This window comes from Centrocercus urophasianus, unplaced genomic scaffold (assembly GCF_019232065.1).
Source record: "Centrocercus urophasianus isolate 14NV4802_14NV808 unplaced genomic scaffold, USGS_Curo_1.0 seq_14, whole genome shotgun sequence".
Lineage (NCBI taxonomy): Eukaryota > Metazoa > Chordata > Aves > Galliformes > Phasianidae > Centrocercus > Centrocercus urophasianus.
In genome coordinates, this window is record NW_024884586.1 from 10,355,151 (window position 1) to 10,378,584 (window position 23,434).

Genomic DNA, 23,434 nt, shown 5'->3' on the forward strand with positions numbered 1-23,434 from the left:
CAGTTTCAGCCCCCTGCCACGGGCAGGGTCGCAAGATCCGCTGCTATCTGCCTGTCCCCAACAACTACTCCCTGAGTACTTTCTTCTCTCTCACCCCGCAGTCACTGTAAGGAACCTCCTCTCAATTCACCTTTCAATAAACTCAATGCGATTCAGCCCTTCGTTCCTCCTTCAGCGTTTGCTTTCGGGAAACGATCTAGCCAGACCCCCGTCGTTACAGGGGAGTTGGACCGGGTGACCTTTAAAGACTGCGGCCATTCGCACAACTCCCTGGCCCCGCGCCGCTCGCTCCCGCAGCTCAGGGGCGGTACCGGCCCGCGCCCGCGCTCCGCCTCTGCCCGGCGCAGTGCCGGTCACGTGGTGTCAGGGCGGCTGCCCCCCGGCCGGTCCGGCCAGCGGCGAGCCGCGCTGATGGAGGCGGGAGCTGCCGCCGAGACGGAGCCGCTGCTGCCCCCGCGGAGCTGGCGGGCGGCGGGGGGCGGTGAGTGCGTGGCGGAGGCGGCCTGCCGCCCCGCGCTGCCCCGGCTTAGCGCGGGTTGCTTCCGCCGTCGCGGAGGCTTCCTAGAGTGCCGCGTCTCGCGTCCGGCTTGGGTCGACCTCTGTGTCCTTTATGAGGAGGAGCGGTGCGGTGCGGTGCGGCTGCTGTTGGCTCTTAGCCCCGCGGCGTGCAGCGAGTCATTCTTTCTTTCTTTCTAACTTCGCAGCCGCCGGAGCTGCCGAGGACCTCCGCATCGACCAGGCCGTAGTGTTTATCGAGGACGCGATACAAGTAAGTCCGACCCGGCTGTGCGACACGGTGCTGTCACCTGGCGCTGCCGTGCTCCGCAAAGCTGGCTCGGAACCCCAGATCCCTGCGGTACCACAGTTCCAGTGCGCTTCTGCCCAGAAGAAATGTGTTTTGTTTTGTTTTGTTTTTTTTTTTCCAATGCAATTATGTTGAAATAGCGCCTTCTCTTCCCGTTTGCCCAGCAGGCGCTGACTGTGCTGCTTTGTGGGTGGATGTGCCCTTTTTTTTTTTTTAATTTTAAGCTAGCATCTGGGCAGAACTGTGATTTGCCTCAAAACATGGTTACGGAGCTTCAGAGCTGGCAAACTTTGAGGTTGGTTTCAATGGAGAAGCTGGAACTGTTTGCTTGAGCAGCACTGACAGTGTGTGGAAGTCTCCATTCCCCTTGTGTAGAGGTGTAGGTCGAAGCTTCTATTTTCACAGTTGCGTGCATCATACGGCTTTTTAGAGGGATGAAGCAAAAGATCCGTGAATGGAAGGAGTGCTGGAGAGGTGAACCGTGTGTATGGGCCTCTTTGGCAAGCAGGTGGAACCTTAAGTTGTGAGCTGCTCCAGCTGCTGTTACATGTAGCAAGGGCAGTGCTGCCACATTGGTTATCCAATAACAGAGCGATCGTTAGGTTGAGAAAACCTCAGTAGAATCTTTCCCATTGCGCCCACATTGGCTGTAGTCAAGGCATAGTCATTGGTGAGTGCTAGTTTAATAATAACTCATGCAGTAATTTCTTTATCTTCTTGTGAAATTGGGTTTGTCTCAAGCCTTGTTGATGAAGGTATGGTTTATTTTTGTAACCTTATTTTTGTCTGTGATGCAGACCATGTGTAATGGTTCAGTGATCTTTTTTTTTTTTTGCTTTCTCCCTACAGTATCGATCTATAAATCACCGTGTGGACTCTAAATCCCTGTGGCTGTATCGCTGGTATTATTCAAGAATTTGCCAGTGGTGAGAACTTATTGTTTGTGCTTTTTGGGTCAGGAGTAAGTCTTAGTCTTTTTTTCTTCTTTTTTTTAAGAGTACTTAAATAATTGTCCTTTTATTCTTTAGAACACACTGTAGGAAGCAAGCAATGAGTACATGTAGATGAGATAGGAGTGGAAAGCAGCAAGGTGTACGAAAATGTGGTGAAGAAGAGCATGAGCTTTTTAACAGGGTCTGTTGTGATAGGACAAAGGGAAATGGTTATGAACTACAAGGGGGGAAATTTAGACTGAATGTAAGGAAGTAGTTTTTTACAATAAAGGTGGTGCAGCACTGGCACACAGGTTGCTCAGAGAGGTGATTGATGCACCATCCCTGGAGATGCTCAGAGTCAGGCAGGACGGGGCTCTGAGCACCCTCATCTGTCTGTAGGTGTCCCTGTCCGTTGCAGGGGAGTTGGACCAGGTAGGCTCTAAGGGTCCCTTCCAACTCATCATTTCACAAAGTCTATGGCTCTCTGCAACAGTCATAGGACTGCTGCATGATGGATTATTGGTACGATGCCCAGCAGTGTGTGTTAGTTCTCTGAATATCAATTTCTAACCTTATTAAATACTAGCAGGGCTGTTTGTTGTTGTTAGCTTCAAAACCACCCCACCTAGGGCTATATGAACGTCAGCGGTTGCTGTTGTAATGCGTTGTTGTTACTACAACCTTACTGCAGTTCATGTAAATCATGCTATTCAGGTGCTGCATTGCGAGTGCTTTCATTTCTACCCGAGCAGGATTTTGAGCTTCACCATTACCATAATCCTGGCGTTGGCTTTCATTGAAACACCGTCCTCGCTTACTGTCACATCAGATGTGCGGTACCGCCTTCCTGCGTGGGATCCTCCGTGCGGCCTGACCGAAAGCATTGAGCTGCTGTGCTTCCTGGTCTTTGTGATCGATGTGTCTGTGAAGGTGAGCAGCGCTTCCACCTGGCTCTGAGTGAATGGCTTTGGCTTGGCTGCTTGTTTGAGACTGTAGAAGTTGGGCTTTGTAATAAACAGAGCTGTTCTTTGGATCCTTGTTTCGGAATGACTTCGCTGAATGAACTTCTTGCCACACGTGGCCTGTGTGCCCCTGTCTGATCCATTGATGTCAGTTAAAGACTTGTAGGAAAATTCTGCTATCAGTGCATTCTTATAGATTGCAGGGAGCTCTTTATAAAGAGCACAATTGTAAACCTGGAGATACTTGAAAAGCAATCGGTGCTGACTTCATTAGGGTGCTGGAATTTGTTTTAAGTTATTGTGCTGCTTTTTTTTTTTTTTTTTTCCTCCCCCAGAGTTACTTAATTGGATGGGAAGAATTTTGGAAAAATAAATGGCTGATGGCTTATATCCTGACGTTAATTATTTCCCTTACTGATTGGGTTGTGTCGCTGAGCTTTTTCTGCACAGAGGTAAGACGTGCTTGCTGCTTTCTGCAGAAACTGTGCAGTGTGTCTGGGCAGTGAGGCAAGGAGGAGAAGCTGCAGAGGGATGCACAGCAGGGGCTGTGTGATGCCTTGGAGAGCTAAGGGAAGGGGTGAGATGGGTCACACTGGATCAAATTTATTGTTGCTCGCTTGCTGTCAGCATTAAGAAAATGCTAATATGGTAAAAATACTGAGATGTAGACAGCTTTATTGCTTTTGGGTATGCTAAGGAATATCAGAACAATTGCATTTAAGCCTTGTCAGAGGCAGAAATTGCTGTGTAATAAGCAGACCGTAATACGTTAAAAAAAGCTGAAAACTGAAACCAAATCCTAATTTCAAGATGTGTGTCTATTTTTAATGAAAGCAGCTTGTTATTGATTCACTTCTTGAAATGGATCTTGGCAAAAAATGCAGAAATGCAATCACTTGACCTGTTTGTCATGTTTACCCAGAAGTAGTTAGGTTTCTTTAAAAATGCAAGTTGAAATTTCAGTAGGCTCACCAGACCATTAATTAGAAACAGTTTTTCTTTTAAAAGGAGGTCTGTAGAGTTTCCTTTAGGCCTTTTTTGACTTTGGTGGGATAGATTTAGCTTCTGAGAACAGCCTTTTGTGCTGCACTGATTTTTTTTTTTCTGGTTTATATATATATTTAGATCTGTTTTGACAAACATGCACTTAAGACCACAAATACTTCGTGGGAGCTCAGCATCTGATCCACTGTTTTGTTTTGCAGACTGTAAGAATAAGAAGAATTCTTCGTCCTTTCTTTCTCCTTCAGAATTCTTCGATGATGAAGAAAACATTAAAAAGTATCAACAGCACATTGCCTGAAATGGCAAGGTAGGTAACAGCACAGAAAGCATCCCTTCACAGCAAGTCTGTAGTTACCCTTTGCATCTTGGAGTGTGATGCCTCAGCAGCTTTCTTGAAATGGTCTCTGAGATCAAGTAGTGATGGATGGGAAGCTGTAGTAATTCTGTGGCTCCTGTATTCTGTAAGAGTTCTCAAGAATGCATGTGATGTGACAAGGAGGATTTTTTTTGATGCTGATTGAGTGGTTTTCTTTTTTTTTCCCCTTTTGTTATTGTGTTGAGTCCAGCCCTTTTGTAAGGGAAGAGCTGAGTCATCAGCTGGGCAAAGGGCTGTGCCATATTACTGTAATGTTTCCTCTAGGGGCGGTATGGGTAAGGCACAAAGGTGTCCCTCTCCCTTGAATACCACACAGCAAGGTACTTCGTGTTCTTTTCAGGATGCTTTACTTCAGGCTTTTCATTTCTAAATGGTTTTAGAAAAACGTGCTAGGATCTCTTTGACCTTAGAACTGCCTCAGCTCATGCTAAGGAGTTCTGAAGAAGTGTGATTCTTACGAATCAAAGCTTGGATGGTCTTCTGTTAGCTCCATGTAGTTTCTTAAAAAATATCCTTGGCTATTTGTGTATCTCTAGACATGAAGGATGATGTTGATATTAATGCACATGATGTGTTCTTTCCAATAGTGTTGTTCTACTACTCGCTGTTCATCTGTCTCTCTTCACCATGTTTGCCATGCTGCTGTTTGCTCGAACAAAGGTAACCAGCTGTATTGGTGTGTAGATCTCACTGCTTTTCTGCTTACTCGTGTAGCTGCATGTCTGGTTTTCTAATCAAACTAGTGAAACTTGTTTCCCTGGGAGAGACCCACTGGGATGAGTTTGAAGTCTATTTAGAGAGATGTAAGTTGCACAGAATACTTTCTTTTTTTTTTTATGGTCCCATACTTCTTGGTGCTGATGCTTTTCTCACAAGTGAGAAGCTTAAAGTCTGCTAGTAGAGCAGCTTCTTACAATTCTCCAGTCAATCTTTTACCTTACTTTTCTGCTTTTGTTGAAACCACCTGTGCTGTTCTGTGTCCATAGCTCTTAATCCTGGTGTTTTCTGTTTCTATTATCTCACATTTCTTTTTTTTTCTTTTTTCTTTCCTTATCTAGCTTTTAGTTAAGTTTACTGCAATGTTAAGCTATCTGCAGTACTGGTATCCCTGGCCTTGCCTTGGTAGGTTTTTACCTGCGTTTTTCTGATGTTTTGGCTTCTGATTTTTGTGGCTTCCTTTTTATTTTTGTTTTGTTTCCCTTCTCACTTCCCGAAAGCTTATTTGAAGTGTGATTAAAGTCACTTTTATGTTCAAGTGCTTTTGGGGTGTCCTTTCTCCTAAGCTTCCTGTATCTTTATGTATCCTTCTTTGTACTGCACTCCTTTCCATCTATAAGGCCTTCCGCAGCCTTGTTTGTATGATCACTAAGACTTGTTATGTACTTTTTGCAGTAATCTTAGTTCTTTCCTTAATCTTTACTGAGCCTTCATTCCTCCTGCAGTTTGTTCTTGAGCTTCTGGTCTTTCTTACCATCAGCAAATTCCTTGAATTCCTGTTACAGAATTTCTGGAATTACAAGTAGAGCTCTATTTTTCCCTTTTCTTAGTTGAATCCGATATCTCTGTATTATATTTCCATGTCACCTATAATTTCAGTTGTAATCTTTCCCAGCAGAGGGGAATACATTTTATATACATGCACCAGGCACTTCAAAATAAACTTAAGTTTAAAAAAAAAAAAAAAAAAAAGAGAACTATTTATTTTTCCTTTTCAGATTCTCTGACCTGATACCCATACATACTAATTTTAGCTAACCAGGCAGTGTGCTCAAAGGATGTGTTAGCAATAAAATTCTGGCCTCTAGATTTGCACATTGCCTTGCATATATGCCCTAGAGGTGCAGTTTTCCATTCTTCTCAGCAGAGTTAATGGCTGTTTATTCTGTAGTGTATGATTCACGTTTGTATTGTTTGCACTCTGCATCTTTTGTAGCTGTCTCTACTTGAACTTGGGAAAAAAAACAAGTGGGTACAGCATTGTATAGCTAGAATAAAAAGTAAGCAGCTCCAGTTTTCTGCTTGATTTTTATGTGAATTTGGTTTGAATATGGGAACAGTCTGTGATATGTTTTATTTAGGTCGTGTTTAGAGTTCTTCTTGCTCTGGTACCCTCGACGTCTCTCATTTGGCTTTTTCTATCAATAAGGGCAGCTTTAGTTCCCCATGCTGTCTGCTCATGTCTTTATGGTCCCCACTGGATTTGAGGTGATGGATGGAACTTTTGTTTGGAGCCTCCTGTCTCTCTCAGCTTGCTGTTTTCCCTTATGTTCTTTATTGACTGTGAATAAGTGGTTGCACTGTATTCCTGCAGGACCACTACGTTGTCCTAGTTTTTATGCTTGTCTTGTGTTTTCTTCCACGTGGCAGATCTAATTGTGTGCATAAGGAATGGATTATTGACTAAAACTATCTGTGTATGTATCATTTTCTTGGTGAGTCAGGCTTAGTGATTCTAAGTGCTTCTCTGATAACAGTGAGCATTTTTCACTAGGATGGTCAACAGGATAAGGAGTGGGTGGGCTACTTTCGGAATTTGCCAGATTCCCTGACATCACTGCTGGTCCTGCTGACTACAGCAAATAACCCTGATGGTGAGCACTCTGTTTCAGAAATAACTCTTGTCTGTATTAATCAATGAACAGTGAAATATTGTCAGATTGCTGTAATTGTTCTTGCAGTTGAAAGCTCTTAGGAAGGTTCTGCAAAGATGATTTGTGCATGAAGTTACTCAGGTTTTTTTGTATTTCTGTGCTTTAGTTTATATACACAGCTCTGAAGTGGAGCTGTATGAGAGCTTTTACCAGTTGTCCAAAATTGACAGAGATCTCCTTTATTTTTTTTATCCTCTTAAATACGAAATTAATAATATGTATTTTTTTAAATCTGTTGCAGTAATGATTCCTGCTTATTCTAAGAACCGAGCATATTCCATCTTCTTCATACTCTTCACTGTATTAGGTAAGTCATTGCTTGTCTTCATTAACTTAAATGGAGTGTAGCTTTGGCACTGATGCATGCCAGCTGGAAAGGGGTTTATTTTTCTCAGAGAGTTTCATCGCAAGTTTTCCTTTATGGCTTTTTAAAAATCGTTATTTCTTGACCATGTTCTGCCTTGCAAGATAAGTTTCACAAAAGGCTCTTATTAAATAGTTCAGTTTTTTTTTTTTTTTTTGTAACTTATCATTAGAGAACAGATACACAACTGCATGTACAATGTTAAGCTTTAGTTTTAGAGGAGACATTCAAGAAGACTGTCTTTTGAATTCTTACGTGTGATTTGCTATATGCACATATGAAACTTCTTTCCAGTGCTCGTGTGATACACTGACATTTTTTCCATCTTAGGAGGGAAAGTTTTGTGAAGTTTGTGAATCTTATTTTTTTTGTCTTTTGAAAACTAATGGCTGCCTCTCATTTGGGACGTGATTGAAATGTCTCTTGATTACTGTCGAAGCTGATTCTTTTCTTGGTTGGTGTGAGAGAAGGCTGAGTATTGTGTTGTATGCTGTACGATGTAAAAATGTTTAGATTTAAATAGTTGTTGGCCTAGAATCAGAGAAATGTGATGCATCTTTGAGAAACAAGCATCTATCCAAGTAATTCTGGTCACTTTTTTCTTCAAAAGGTAACTTATTTCTGATGAACCTACTTACAGCAATAATCTACAACCAGTTTCGTGGGTACCTTCTGGTGAGTAAAACTTTCCTAACATCTGTGTTCTACTGTAACCTTACGGCTGTGAAATCCTGGGTGTTTATGGATTTACCTGTGTATTGAAGTATGCCAATCTAATAGTAAGTACAGTTTTAAGATGAGAAAGCTTCATAAAACGGATGTATATATTTTTACCCATGTGTGCTATTGTAGCTTGATGCCTTTTGGGTGAGAAAATCACATGTTTATGTATGCTTTAGATGTGCAGCTGTGACTAGCATATGAGAAAAACAAGAGTGAGAACAACAATAAAATGGTGAACAAGGACTGTACTTTTTCAATAGCTGTTGTTGCAAAGCCCAGCATTTAATTTCTCAGAGTAGCACAGTATGAGAAGCCCTCACTAAAAACAACTTGCTGACCTTGGTGTCTATAAGAGAAGTAAAAGCTGACAAAGTAACTGTAGTTGATTCCACAAATTGTGGAAGGCACTTAGCTGTGGTGGTGATGAAACTGGGCGTTACAGGTTCTTTCTCCTTCATTGACAAGCTGTGTAGTGTGTTCTGTTGTATTAGGTACACCAGATGGAAAAGCTCTGGATTTCCTTAGTAGGAAACAGATGTAAGTTCTTTTGGTTTCTCGCTGAGGTAGAATAGTTTAGCAGTATGAGAGCAGTGAGCTGAGGCAAGCGTATTTTAAAAAGAAGGGAGAGCATAAGCGAAGATGAACTTTCATTTTACTACTTCCAGTAAATGACTGGGTAAGGTAGAGGCTGTGTTACACAAATGTAGTTTGTCTCACAGCTGAACTGCTGGGCTGTGGGTTAAGGCTGTGTTTTGGTGAGTGTTTTTGTTTTGTGTACCAGTGTGGTGATGGCTTCCCTGGCTTAGAATGAGCAGCATTTTCCTATTGTGTAAGTAAACCGTGTTTACTTGAAGTCTAGAGCCTTGTCTGCTTGGTTTCTTCCTTCCTTTGTACAGAGTTCTTGTAAGGAGTGAGAGCTAGGAAGTCTCTTCTCCAGTCATAAGACTGCAAGAGTGCCAGAGGATCAGTATGCTATCTGAGCTGGGTTTTCCTGTTGGTCTGCAAGTCCTTCTGGTAGGACTGGACGTTGCTGATTTCAACCTTTGATCCTTCAACAGTTCCCCTTAAACTGTGGTAATGTCTGTCTGGTATCTTAACAGTCAAATCTAGTAGCTGATGATGAGGACTTTGGCAGGAAGGGAAAGAAAGCAGTATTTTGACTTCTTGGAAACAGATTGAGTTACATAGACAAGGCCTTCTGTGAAGCTTGCAGTTGGCTTTGCTAGCTGACATTTGTGTCATCTGTTTTATTTCTCATACCATTTATCCGTGTTCATAACAGGGGAGTTGGGCTAGGTGATCTCTGCAGATCCCTTCCAACTCAGATGATTCCATGATCTGGTTGAATTTCCCAGTGTTAAGCAGACTGCCTCCTATTATCTTCTTAACGTGTGGTGTCTTTCTTGTGCAGAAATCCGTTCAGTCCTCCCTCTTCAGAAGACGGCTGGGAATCCGGGCTGCATTTGAAGTGCTTTCTTCCCTAAAAGAGACTCCTGCTAATGCAGAACAGTGAGTGGTGGATATTGAGGCAGTAGTGCACCCAGCAGAAAAGACCAAATTTTCAGCTCTTGTTTCAGTGTATGCAGGAAACTGATAGGGTCATGGCTTGAGCTGGTGAAGAGGTATGGCTGGCCCAGGGGACACTGGCAAATTGTTGGCACCTGTGCTCCCTGTGCAACCAGAAGGAGAGGGCCCAGGGTGGAGCCATCCTGGGCTCATATAAGGGCCAGCTGCTGAAGAGGGGAGCATCTCTTGGGCCTTGGCTGCTTCCTGAGAAGGGGTGCTGTGTAGCCAGAGATCCTCTTCACCAGCTGGATGAGTTCCATTCTTCTTTGTACATGACTATTGGCCTACCTTTGAATGCTTTACTTCGTATCACCAAGAAGCAAGTTTGCTTCTTCAGAAACAGAACTAGTGTGAACTGAAGATCTCTCATTGGAAAAACAACAGTTTTGCTTATTTTTTAAATTCTATTCTTCAAGTGGGTTTTTATAGTGAGTTGTCTGGGACTTTTATGGGATATTTTCTTTTCATTGCTGCTTGTAATTTTATTGGCTTTAAAAGAAGAAAACAAAACCAGAACTATTGATTGTCTCAGTGGCAAGATGTCTCTTTCAGGACCCATTCTCTAAGCTCATCTTCTTTTGGATAGGTCGTATGTTAGTGCTGGAGCCTTGCTTCAAGTGCTGCAGAAAGTTGAAATGGATTCTCGCAGCAGGCAAGCAATCATGATGGTAAGAGCTGGATCTTCTTAATCCTTGGAGGCTGTCAAACTCTTGCTGGGACAGTTATGGAAACTTATTATTATTATTATTATTATTATTATTTTTAATCACAGCAGTGATTTAGGAGCAGTAGTCTTCAGCTGTTTGTGTCCTGCTTGCTTTATGAGCATGAGCTGAGTCCAGATCAGTGTCTGCTTATGTGCTGGTCTTTGCCTAGTAACAGCTTTAGTTCCAATGATTCCAAACTAAGACTGCCACTCCTGTGGTTGGTTTGAAGAAGAAGGCATTCACTGATAGGTGGTGTAGTGAAGACTTTGTTTTGCAGAGCCAAAATTCTGATTTGCTTTGGTTTATCTCTGAAAATAAAATCTCTCTCACTGTGGTCTGGAGCTGCTACCTACAGCTTGGTGTATCTTTACCATTTGAACATGGGGGGTTGTATGTAATTGTATTGCTTCCTCTAAGTTCTGATACTTATGTCAGGCTATAGGAAGAATTGTTTTGCTTATCTAAGGCCTTAATGTTGCTGTTTGCGCTGCAGTTTTTAGGTAGAGCAATTAGCTCAACAGGAGATACAAGATGCAAAAGTTACAGGTATGGTATCAGAAAAACTGCTCCAAAAATATTATTGCTTTTTAAGGACCAAATTGCAGCAGGTCTTGGAGGTAGATGTTATGAACTAATGCCAAGAGAAGGGGCCAACATAAGAGCTGATGGTAATGGTGTGCCAGCAGTTGGCTGGATCCATTGTGAAGATACACATGTTGCTTTGTATCATTGTCTGGGATAGGGGCTGTGTAAACAGAGTTGCCTGAAAATAGCACTCTGCTCTGTGGTTAAGACTGCACTGTTTGTTAAGTACGCAAATCCAGTCTGAGAGTGGTGGTACTTCCTGAAGGTGCACTTAATGCAGATGTTGATCTGGCTTTCTCTTTCATGTGAAGTCACTCAAAATATGCTCCTGTGACCAGCTGTCAGCTGCCCAGTTCCAGTGGCTCTTTGAAGAGCTGGACAAGGATGCCATTAAACAAGTACGTATGTACCTCATCACTATTTACAGAGTGTCATAAGGTAGTATGGTTTTGAACAGTTCTGTATTTATGTGGAACTAAGGTCTTTCCCTCTCTTTGAGGGAGACAAATGATGGGAGTGGTGGAAGGAATATGTGCAATTAATAGCCTGGTTAATTTACCTGCTTGAGGCATTGGAGAGGTTGGATTTTTTCCCTTTCTTATCTTGTATTGTGCCATGATCGCCAATGCTTTTGCTCTTTGGAGATGATCTCTTGCTGATAATAGCTAGAGCTTGAAAGCACTTTCCTAATAAAAATGGACTTGAAAAGTTTTGCATTGAAAAGGTACGTTTCTTAAATCTGAAACTGGGCTATTTTTCCTTGCATTGTTATTAAAATACTTGTGTTGCCTTTCAGTGTAATTGTTGTGTTCTTTTCAGCATCCTCCCAGTCCAGAATACCGATCCCATTTCATGCGGAAAATGCAGTTTGCCTTTGGCCATCCCTACTTTGGCTACTTGGGAAATGTTGTTGCCCTTGCAAACATTGTTTCTATCTGTGTACGTAAGAGAGAAAAACAATTTTTTTTTCTTGTTGCAAAATTCAGCAGTAAAACAGTGGATTCATGGAAGATTTATTGTTATTTAAGGTGGTTTTGGTGTTGGATGCAGATAAGCAGCCTTCTGAAAGAGACGACTTTTTCTTGGGGGTAAGAAGCAACAGTATTTCTGTGGATATTGCTGTTCCCTTAATGTGGTTAATTCTAATTTTTATTATCATTTGTACGGTCTGAAGACTATCAACTGCTTCTTCATCATATACTATCTGATGGAAATGTTGTTGAAAATCTTGGCAATGGGCTTGAAAAGATATTTATCATACCCGAGCAATAGGTTTGATGGACTTCTAACTACAATTTTGCTGGTAAGTTTGTTTTGTTGTTAACTTCTGTATTTCTGGATTTGTTGTTTAGGGTGATATTGAGCTACAAGATCTAGCAGGATGCCAGTAAGATTACTCCTAGTTGAACACTGATGTGCTGAGTTGAACAGCTTGAGCCAGTGTTGTGTTTTGCAGTGGCATGAGTGCTTTGGAATGTTACTTTGAATGTCCTTTTTGTGGAGAAATTGCTGGAAAAGTTGAGCTCTCTTACAGGCAGCCTTTTTAATGTTATTTGGAAGCATTCTGCTCACAAGGATGTCTGTAATGTAGTTAAGCATCACTTATTGAATAATAAAGTGGCAGGATATTAAATCTGTTTGGTAAACCCCTGAAACCTAACTTACACAATGTAATTCACTCAGTATCTTTCTATGTGTCACCTTAGGACTAATTTGGATGTATTGTCAAATATAGCAATACCAGAGTATATAAGTAGAGTCATACTAGTGGCTTAAAGCTATTGAACATGTTTTCTGTTGAGAAAGGTAAGTAATATTTAAACCTCAAAATTACCAAGTTTAAAAAGGTTTTTTACTCTCTTTCCTTTCTCTCTGTCTGAAGGTTTTGGAGATTGCAACTTTTGCTGAATATGGATTTCCTCATCCTGGTTGGTAAGTAATCTCCTTGAACCATTACACTGTCTTAGGTGTATGGGTTGGATCGGGGGAATATACGTGCATGTTCATGCACACTTGTGGTGTTCTGCTGTAATTATCAGCCCAGTGCATAACTTACCAACTTAGTAGAAGTTTTCCCTATCGTAGTCACTAAACTTCATGTTGCAAAGTTTAGTAGAGAAATTGCCATGGAGCTGTTCATGTGTACTGGAACAGAAAGCACAGGTCTCCCGACTTTTTTTCTGTATGTATATTTTTTAAGTCCAAATGGTTCTTGGATAATTATCTTAATCTTTTTTCATCATTAAAACCATGGAAGTGATTGTTTCCATTTTTTAAATACATGTACAGCCATATCAGAAAAGAAAAGCAAAGAACTTTTGGAGGACTTTGTGAGTCTTACTTTCAAGGGTGATTCTTGAATGTGGACAGCTGTTTGCACTCTAACAGTATCTTGAAGCACCAGTTATTTTCTCCATCACCACAAACAGATTACGGCCCAGAAGGTTCTGGATGGCACTAACATCATGTTCTGTGATACATCCTTTAATCACAATTGCAGTTACATCTGCAGATTAAGTAGCATCTTAAAGACAAGACTGAGGTTTCTACTATTATTCTAGAATGTGTTCTGTGTGGTGCTGTCTTAGATGATATTAAGGCTAAACTTGAATGTTTGTGATGCAAATTGTGATCTAGCATCTGTTACCAAGGAGTTTTGTCACTGCTATCTTTCCTTCCCCCACCACCTGCCCACACTTGCAGCAAGGAGCACCCAGCATGCCTGTGTAAAAGTCAGCTAATGCTCGAGCTGAGATTTGAAGTGTATAGATATTGTCTATGGAATACATACATAAGAAAGAATGTTGACTGGGCAATCTGTCAGCTTTATACTTTCTTTGAAGACTAACTTCAGCCAGGGCTCAGTAACTTCATTAATGTCTTTTTGGGCTGTTTCTCTGATATGTTATTTCTTTCCTAGGAGACCAGAGTTTGTGGGCCTGCTATCCCTGTGGGATATGGTTCGACTGGTGAACATGTTAATTGTGTTCAGGTTCCTGCGGATCATTCCTAATATGAAGGTAATATGAAGGTTGTTTATTCCTCCACTCTTCTGATATCTTTGATCAAATTACAGATTTTGTGAAAGGCTCTCCCAGTGCTGTGCACTAGCTTTTCCTTCTGTCTCACCTGAATGGGAGTGTAATTCTTCAGTTTGCACTCCAAGTGTCCAGACAATTGCACAGCACCTCACAAACCCTCTTTAGCTGGTTTTCTCCACTGACGTGGTAGGGAAGTCCTGTTGATGTTGCTGTAGCTGATGCTGACGTTATAAAATGGGTAGAGAAACGCATCCAGAAATTCTTGCACAGCTTGTGTTGGGCTTCAGCCTCAACTAGTGACTTGATATGAAGTCCTTGGGGAACTTTGTACTCAGGAGCTGATAGGCTCTCACTGGGTGCTGCTGGGCATTTTGATCCTGCAGAAGCTTGTTTGGGAGGAGTTCCTCTCTTCACTTTCCAGTTATGAATAGTTATTTCAGATCACGGGTGCTCTGGCATCACTTCGACGGTTATAATCCTGCACTTAAATTGGCTTGAAAGCTACGTCTGAATTCCCATCAGGAGTGGGACTTGTATTGTAGTTTAATAAAGCATAAATATCTACCTGATGTCATCAGAGTGTCAGTGGGTGGGAATTGTAGACTAGAAATGCTTCCTTGTCAATCTCTCTGGAGCTGTGGGATGCTTAAACTTGTTTCCTCCATATTCTGGTCTTACACCTCGCCCTTTAGGTCACCGTGTCTGAGCATACCTAAAATTTAGCTTGATATCCCTTTATGAAAAGGAGCATGGCTCTGTTTGTAAATCCCACAGTTATCGCTGTAAGGATTGTCTGCGTTCAGACAGATCTCAGTTTTCCTTCTAGTAAAAATAATTTTGTGCAGGTTGGTAGCATGATAAATGTAATGTGTATAAAATTTGCTTTGTTTCAGTTCATGTCTTTGGTTGTTACTACGTTGCTGGACCTGGTAAAAAACTTGAGAGCCTTTGCAGGAATCCTGGTGGTAAGTCATGATGCAGAAGTGTCAAGCACATTCTCTTGATTATGCTGGTATCTGTAAGAAGGGCAGTGAGGAAGTAAACCAGGGCCTTTGGATGTCAGTTTCTGTGACTTCTAACATTTCACTGAAATCAGGCAGTTCTTCAGTATTGTAACGAGCTGCTGTTTTGTTCTGGCCTGCACAAAGTGTGCCTCAACTTCAGCTACCAGTGTCTCTTAGGATCACACTTCAAAAGGTTATTTAAGACTTTCCTGAAGTACTTGTCTCAGGTTGGATACTTCAGTTTTGAAAAAATCACCTGTTTTCTAGAAGCAGCCTGGTTTTCCTTACACTGATCTGCTTATCTTAAAATTAGCATAACAACTTTAAAATCACTTTGAGTTGGAAAGATCTTGAGATATTGTGTGTTTGGACATGGGGATTTCTGAAAGCCCATGCTGTCATGCTCAAAGAGTGTGTGATGTGTGTAATGTGTGATTAAAGGTTGTGTCACAGCACATGATGTTCATGGCTGCATTTCCTAACTCCTGAGTTTCTGGATTTGCAGCTGTCTTCCTGGCAGAGCAAATGAGTTTGTGGGGCATTATTTTTATAATATTTTAGTTTTATTTTGTTAAGATACTTAAATTTGAGATAATGGTTAAAGACCAAGGACTTGCTGTATGTTAGGTATTGTCTATGAAGTTTTTTTTTTTTTTTGTATATCAAAATAAAAACTGGCTTGTCATTCATTTTATCCTAGAATAATTACTGTCATTGCTAATCTTGGTTTTTATCTTCAGTTGTGGCCTGGAGAGGCTTATGTTGCAATTTAAAATGATGTTGTCTTGTGCAAAGATAAATTGGTAACAACTTTGTTCTGCTATGCAAGTCATATATCCTGTTGGGACCTATGTATAAAACTGAGAGATGCTTCAGCAGTGTGCCAACTGAGATGTTAGCTTTTATGTTTTTTTTTTTTTTTTTATTTTTTTTTTTTTTTTTTTTATTTTTTTTTCCCCAATATCTAAAGGGAGACTACAAAAGGATGAAGACTCTTTGCAAGGGTAGATAGAGGTAGGACAAGGGGAACTGGTTTTAAGTTGGAGGAGAGAAGATTGAGGTTGGATGTCAGGGGGAAATTCTTCACAGAGAGAATGGTGAGGTGCTGGAACAGGCTGCCCAGAGAGGTTGTGGATGCCCTGTCCCTGGAGGTGTTCAAGGCCAGGTTGGATGGGGCCCTGGGCAGCCTGGTCTAGCATTAAATGGGGAGGTTGGCGACCCTGCCTGTGGCAGGGGGGTTGGAGATGATGATCCTTGATGTCCCTTCCAATCCAAGCCATTCTATGCCTTTATGATAGGCCAAAGTATATTTCAGGAGCTGAGTTGCCAAATGTCAGAGCCCTGTGGAGTTGCAGTCTTTGGGTGAGCTCCATCGTGCTTTACTGCAGGATCCCAAAGCTGTGCTGCTACTGCTACGGCTGTACATGGGCTTAGTGTTCTGCTGGAAGATCCTTTGATTACTGACAGTCGTAATTACAGTGGCAGGAGCTTGTAGTTATAGAGTCAAGTTCTTCTTTAGTGGTTATCCCTTAGCGTTTCAGTCTGGTGTCCCTACTCATGCATGTAAGATGTAATGCTTATGAAGTGGTTCTTATCCACTGCAAAATGTCCATCATGCCAGGAGTGTGAACTGTAATTTTTCACTATTTTAATCATTTTTCATGATTAAAAATTTCATAATTTTCCATTAATTTAACTTGCTTTTACTTGAGGCACTAGGAGCTGCCACTGAGCTTCTGTCGTGTTGACATCTGGGTATATTATTAGCTGATGCTAAAAGTTTTAACAAATTTTCTCCTGAAGCTTGTGCTGGTGAAGTAATATAACTCATTAGCTACTTTCTCAGATGATCCATGTGCTTACATAAAATATCAAAGACTGAAGTCAACTTTATTGCAAGGCCATATGCCCCATCTGCTGGTAGGCTGTGGAATGACAGCTTCAACTTTACTCCAGTAATGTCCAAAAAGAGCAGTGCAGTCTTCCTTCTCTCGTGGACTTCTCCACTTGGTTTTCTAGCAAAACACAGAGATGTGACTAAAGACACCTCAGTCTGTAAACTCATCTTGTCTTAAGCGGTTGTAAAACAAAGGGCTCCTTACTTATATTTAACTGAAAGTTAAATGGGATTTTATAAAGTAAGAACAATTTTATATATATATATAAAAAATATATTTTTAACTTATATATATATATATAATATATAAAAAGTATAGGTATTAAGAAGTATTTTTATTTCAAAAAGTTCCAGGCATTTTTCTTGACTGTTGCCCTTTACCTGTGATGCTAAGGTGAATTCTGTATTAATTGCACTGTTTTCTTATTTAGTGACAGAAATATTCTGTCTAAACTAATGCCTAAATGTATTCCTTCCAGGTGGTTTTCTATGCATTTGCTATAACTGGCATAATGCTGTTTAAAGGTGCTGTGGTTCCTCTGGGAAATGTCAGGTAATATTCAAAGTAGTACTCGATAGTTTTCAAGTGCATCTGCAACACTGTGACTCTGAGTTTTTATTTTATCCTTGTGTTTGAAGCTGTCTTTGCATTAATCACACAGACTTTTTTCATTTGTTACTCTGTCAGTTCTTCTTACTGTGTTGGAATTGCAGAAAGCTCACCTAAAGCTCAAAATGTTTAACCTGCTGTAGCTTTAATACTTAGTTTAACGATTTCCTCTGTTTTCTGCCCAAATGAGATACTTAAATTTCTGCAAGGTACTCACAGGAATCTTGTTTCTGAGGTATAGTATGTAGATAGCTATGCTCATATCAGACTATCATTCTCTTACAGTCTTGTTAATACAACGTATAACAATGGCACTTTGCAGTGTGGGACCTATGAGCAACTGGAATATTGGCCAAACAACTTTGATGACTTTGCTGTGAGTCAGTCTTAGCTCTCCTTCTCTCTCTGCCTGATGCTGTCCTTCTTTTTCCAAGGCTTTGAAGTATGTGATGCATTCACTCAGCTTCTCTTTTCCTCATTCTCTTCAGGCAGCGTTAGTGACTCTTTGGGATGTGATGGTAGTGAACAACTGGCAAGTCTTTTTGGAAGCATTTTCGAGATACTCAAGTCCGTAAGTAGCAGTAATAAAACTGATACAGTGTCGTATCAATTTGGCTTGTAAACAAATGAGAATTGCAGAGATAGCACAGTTCCTATAATCTTATAAAGAGAGGTGCTTCTTACTTTTCTTTTGGGTAATTCCAGGTTTGTAGGAAAAACTACTAACTATGTAACTCAATGACTTGCTGCTGCGAAAACTATGATCATGTTTAGAAGGTATTCTAAACTGGTTTGATAGTTCTCTTGTTCCAAAAAAAGTGAATTATAAACAGGTTTGCAACATACATTTGCTGGGTGGCTCTCACTGTAGAGTCAATTGTGCAGAAGAGATGTAAGTGAATCACAGTAACTTACTTGAGGCTGCTTTTGTATTTACTCTGTGTGTAAATAACTTTTGGTAGGCTTAGAATCTTGGGCGTATCTTTCATTTGTATTGCACTGTTTTGTGGGAATTTTGAGTTAGCAGGATATTTTGAGTTAGCAGGATAGCCTCTGAGTTGGCTTGCTGCAGCTATCCTTGACTGGTCACATTTCAATGCAGTAACTTGGGAGTTTTGCTGTTTGATTTCTGTGGAGTCATGGTTTCATCCACATATCAAATATTGCAGTTTGAATCAAGCAGAAGGAAGCGATTCTTCACCCAGCATGTGGTTAAGATGGAGCATTTTTTTACAAGCTGTTAGGTGTGTTAAGTGTTAAATGTGGTCTGGTGATGATTGGAGAAGTCACGAGAGAAATCTGTTGGGATCTGAAATGAACAGAATCCACCTCTAGCTCAATACATTTCTAAAGTGCAAGTGGTTGGAGATGAAGAGCACTTAAGGGGTAGCCTTGTAGGTATTTTGCTGTGTTTTTGCAATTGTTCCATTTCCTGCTGCTGTTGGCCACTCAAAGCATACCATCCTAGGTAGATCTTTCAGTGATCCGTAACATCCTTTCCTAGTCTGTGGGTTTTTTTTTTTTATTTATTTTTTTAATTTTTCCCCTCTCCTTTTATGGTTTCTTGTCCCCATGGTTAAGTTGGGGAACAAAATCTGTTAGGCTAACTGAATGAAAAGTCAAGATTGTTGTTGTTAGATCCAGATCTTCTTTTCCATTAGTAGTATAATCTTTGAAGGAAAAATGTGATTTCATTCTGGCTTTGGTTACTTCCAGGCTGAGTTTATTTGCTGTCTACTTTATTGTAGACCCACAGACTCATTTATTTCCTTTAATCTGATCTGCAGGTGGGCAAAGATCTATTTTGTAGCCTGGTGGTTGATCTCCTCTGTCATATGGGTTAATCTCTTCATAGCTTTACTTCTAGAGGTAAGAAGGAGTATTATTTGATGTTAAATCCTGATAAAAGGTTATGATCTTTATGGGAAATGAAAAGAGCCCAGAAAACCTCCTGGGAAATTTGGTTTGGTTTTGCATGTCTACTTGATCTTTTTTCCCCAGATGTTCAGGAAGCATTTTCTTTTCCCCAAACAGTTGTGCATTTCTTTATTTTGAAACTTTGTCACAAGTCTGACTGCATTTTGTTGGATGTGAATGTTTGTCCATTACAGCTGATTCACTATGAAGATGTGTTATGGTGTCAGTTTTTTTCCATTGTTTTTGTCTTCCAGAACTTCATTCACAAGTGGGACCGTCGCTGTCATCGGGAGTCTCTCTCAGATATTGAATACCAGAGGACAGTAGAACTAATGTTCAGGTGAATTAAATTGGGCATGGTGATTGATTTAGATTATTCTGTTTCTCTCTTGGTGTTCGTTGCAAGATGGTACAAGACTTCTCTTAATTTCCTTCCTCAGAAGTAAACTGTATCATCTTTTACCTTGGTGAATCTCAGTACGTGCTCTAGTTGGACTTGTTTTAAGCTGACTTGTGAGCCTAACCTTTATATGCTTTCTGCCAAGATTGTGGTGGGAGAAGAGGTATTGGAAGTAGGGGGAGCTGTGCTGAGGGGGAGAAGAAATTGAAGATGAGGAAACTGATGCACATTCTTGGCTTATTATGAAACTGTGGGTGGTGAGCTGATACTCGATGATCATGAACACGTAGAACTTCTGGTGCACATTGGATATTCAATAGTAGCGTTGGGAACATGTTCTCATTTGGGAGCTTTTTCAGGAAAACAAACTTACTGACCTTCAGTTGTATTGCACTGTGTGCAGGAAATTGTTTCCCTGCTCCTTATGGGAAAACAGCTGCTGGTTTCCATGACACATCTGTAAAGGATGGATCACTGGCAAGTAGATGCATCTTTAGGGAGCATCAACTTATTGTAATTTTAATTCCACTTTTCAAGAATGAAACGAGCACGTGTTCTCGCAGTGTGGACACTGAGATGCAACAACTGCTGAGAAGTTCCCTTTGTTGTCCCTAACAACCCATGCTTTCTCTTTGTAGAGATGTTTTGGAAGAACCAACAGAGGAAGAGCTGATGGAAAAGCTGCACCAACATCCACACCTGCACTTATGTAGGTGACTGGTGGGAAGGATGGACTTATTTAGACCTCTGTTTTTTGAGGTTGTCAGCTGGAAGAAATAGAATGGATTTTCTGTGAGGTGCTGCTGGGAGAGGCTTGCAAGGCAATATGTAAGGCTTTGCTTGGCAATTCTCTGCCGAAAGAATGTTTTTAATTGTTCATATTTGAATCCTTGCTATTCCAACTTGATTTTAAGTTGCAATTTTAGAGGAGTATTGCAGCTATTATTTTTATAAACTGTTGGTATCAGAAAGTTTTATTTTCTTTTTTAAGAAGGGAAAGTGTGTTAAAAGGACAGTGCACTTTAAAATATGGACTCTGTAACCACTAAGCCTACTATTTTGAAAAGCACAAGAAAATGGAGCTGCCTTTCCTAGAAGGGGAGTGTGGAGAGGGCTGCACCCTGCAGTTGGTGAATGGATTAGGCAGGGCCAGAACAAAATCCTTCATTTTTCTGTAGGGAGACTGAAACACTGTTTTCACTGAAACATGTCACCAGCCTGTCTTACTAAATTTACAGGTGTTAATCACTTCAGAACACAATTAAGTTCAACTGTGGTTGAACTTAATCATGTGGAGAGCCTACTTCACACCTCTTCTATTTGATCAAGGGTTTGTGCTGGTTGCACCATGCTGGTTGCCTTGAGAGCAATAGTAAGTGTGAATGGAAAAATTACATTTGTGGTTTTCAGTGTGATAAGACTGAGCTCACCTTTAGGGTAAATATTTTCATGTTGCTTTTTAGTGAACTCTTCTTTTTTAACTTTATCTTCTAAATCCTGTTTTATAATGTATCGTGTTCCATAAAAAAAGCTGAGGGGGGTTAACTTTGGCCAGCTGTAGCATCGTGATCACTGTGAGTCTCCCTTTTAAAGGGGGCGAAAAAAGGCTGAGTGGGGTAATCAAAGTGCATAGCAGTTCAGATTTTCTTCTGAGTGTTGCTGTGGCTTTGTGGCCACTTGCTTTGTACCAGAGTAATTTGTCCTGTGTAAGTACCTTGGTCAGTGTATCTAAAGTTGAGAATTAACAGTAAGTTATGCTTACGTGCTTCTCATTACCCCTTAGTATTTCTCTAAAAATGGTGCTTAAGTTTGATTCTTTGTCACATAACTGGTAAACCACAGTCACAGATACACTCGTTCCCAATTTAAATTTTTGTATGTGAAAATGAAACTCTACTTGGAGGCACTGAATTTTCATTGAGTCACTTGTCGCTAAAATGGACAGTGATTCTCTGCACCTGGCAAAGGCCTGGGGAAGGTAAATGGCTCTAAAATGCCTATGAACTTAGGAGTTATTTGATACTTTTTAGATAACAAAACATTATAGAAAGTGCCAAGTAGTCATCGTATTTACTTTTTCCGCTTGTTTTGTCAGTTCTTTTTTTTTTTTCTAGTTTCCTCTCCCTAACAATACAGGAAAGAATCTGGGACAATGGTACAACAAGCTCAGAAGTGTATTTTTGCATTATTGCACTATTTAAAAGTTATTTGGCAGTCCTTGTCTGTTTCTTTATCACTGATTTTCCTTGTGCTTTAGACAAAGTGCGTATCTTGTTTGCATATTTATATGACAGGTCTCAGCTGAGCTCTATGCCACACAGCAATTTTTCTTTACTTCTGTAATTCTGCACCTTAAGCCATGCTGTTGTCTTTTTTACTCATCTCAATTCCTTAATAATCCAATGAGTAACTTGATTGTACAGGTTTTTGGGGGCATTACCATGCTTATATTCTATTGGGAACTTAGAACGCAGATTATAGCGAGTAGATAAAAAGCACCACCACATTTCTGTATTTGATTTTGGTTTTGTCAGGGTGACTTCTGCTTTTTCGAGCTTGATTTAATCACAGGCACCAATTTATTGGCACTGTTAATGGAGTTTTGCTCTGCTGACCTTTTTACTCAATTGTCTTTTTCATTTTGGACTTTTCTGAATACTTGGGGAAGCCACTTTGCCTGGCCAGAAAGTTGGTGACCATTTCCTATTGGCTTGCAAGCTTCAATCCTGTTTTATTTTATTTGTTCTTAAGATTTTTCTTTGTCTGTTATGTTCCCCCATAATCTACCAAAGCAACATGAATTGGTGTGGAATTATCTTCACCAGTGCTTCTGCAATGCAGTCTTCACATCTGCATGGGGTGAAGAAGGCACTCTGAAGGGAATAGTCTTAGTCTTGTTCATGTTTCACAGCTGTGTAATGGATGGGAAATTTAATTAGAAGTTAATATTAAATCTAATGGCAGTTGTACTGAAAGATGTAAATGACCACAAGTCTTGCACAATAACTGTATAAATCATTGACAATTAATGTAACTGGGTAAAATTTGAGGTTTGTATTATTAAAAAGGTTTATTCTTAAAATATGAAAGTATGAGCTGTTAAAAAGATTCCTGTGGCTTGTTTTCTTTCCATGTCCCATAGCTACAGAATTTTTTGTTTCTAAGCACATGTTAGCATCATCTGTAGGTACTTATGCTTAACTTCTAAGGTGAATAGTTCCTTGGAACTAAGTCAGGATGTTGGGCAGCACAGTTTCCATTTTCATTTTAGTCTTTGGTGCATCTGCAAACTGGATTTTCCTTCCTTGTTCTCCCTGGGAGGGTCAGTGCAATGTATGTTCTCATAGCACTTCACAGAACTGTTTGAGTTGGAAGGGACCCTTGAAGGCCATCTGGTCCAACTGCCCTGCAGTGAACAGGCACACCTACACTAGGTGCTCAGTGTCCCATCCAACCTGACCTCGGATGCCTCCATGGATGGGGCATCCACCACCTCTCTGAGCAACCTGTGCTGGTGCCTTATCATAAAAAAAAACTTTTTCCTTATATCCAACCTAAACCTCCCATCTTTTAGTTTGATACCGTTTTGTCTTGTCCTGTCACTGCTAAAGCGTCTGCCCCTTTCTTCCTTCAGGTGGGACAGATCTCACACAAAATATGTCAGAGCCCATAACTTTACTTTGAAACAGGTTACATTTTTTTAAGAACAGGACAAAATCAATTTGGGGTCAAGCTAAAGTCCTCTTGAGTTTGCTACTGTCTCTGGCAGTTGCTTTAGTGGAGCATGTAGGAAACAAAGTAAGCAGCAGGTGACCTTGCCTTGTTAATCAGGCACAGATTTTTTTGCTAGTTGCCCAAGGAGGCTTTAATGAGCAACATGTTGGCT

The 23,434-nt window shown here is 40.6% G+C and overlaps 1 protein-coding gene across 1 annotated transcript; it reads left to right on the forward strand.

Annotated features, from left to right (window-relative positions):
• The first annotated feature begins 411 nt into the window (after positions 1-411).
• On the forward strand, positions 412-22,630 carry TPCN2 (two pore segment channel 2). Its single transcript, XM_042814529.1, has 25 exons — positions 412-481; positions 705-769; positions 1,655-1,731; positions 2,493-2,670; positions 3,038-3,154; positions 3,908-4,014; positions 4,671-4,743; positions 6,575-6,674; positions 6,976-7,041; positions 7,709-7,773; positions 9,233-9,330; positions 9,974-10,055; positions 10,991-11,077; positions 11,499-11,618; positions 11,708-11,767; positions 11,854-11,982; positions 12,562-12,611; positions 13,600-13,699; positions 14,614-14,685; positions 17,101-17,174; positions 17,517-17,607; positions 17,720-17,802; positions 19,019-19,100; positions 19,403-19,488; positions 20,187-22,630. Exons 1-25 carry the CDS (start codon positions 412-414, stop codon positions 20,263-20,265), a joined length of 2,211 nt encoding a protein of 736 aa, XP_042670463.1. The 3' UTR covers positions 20,266-22,630.
• Positions 22,631-23,434: the final 804 nt, after the last annotated feature.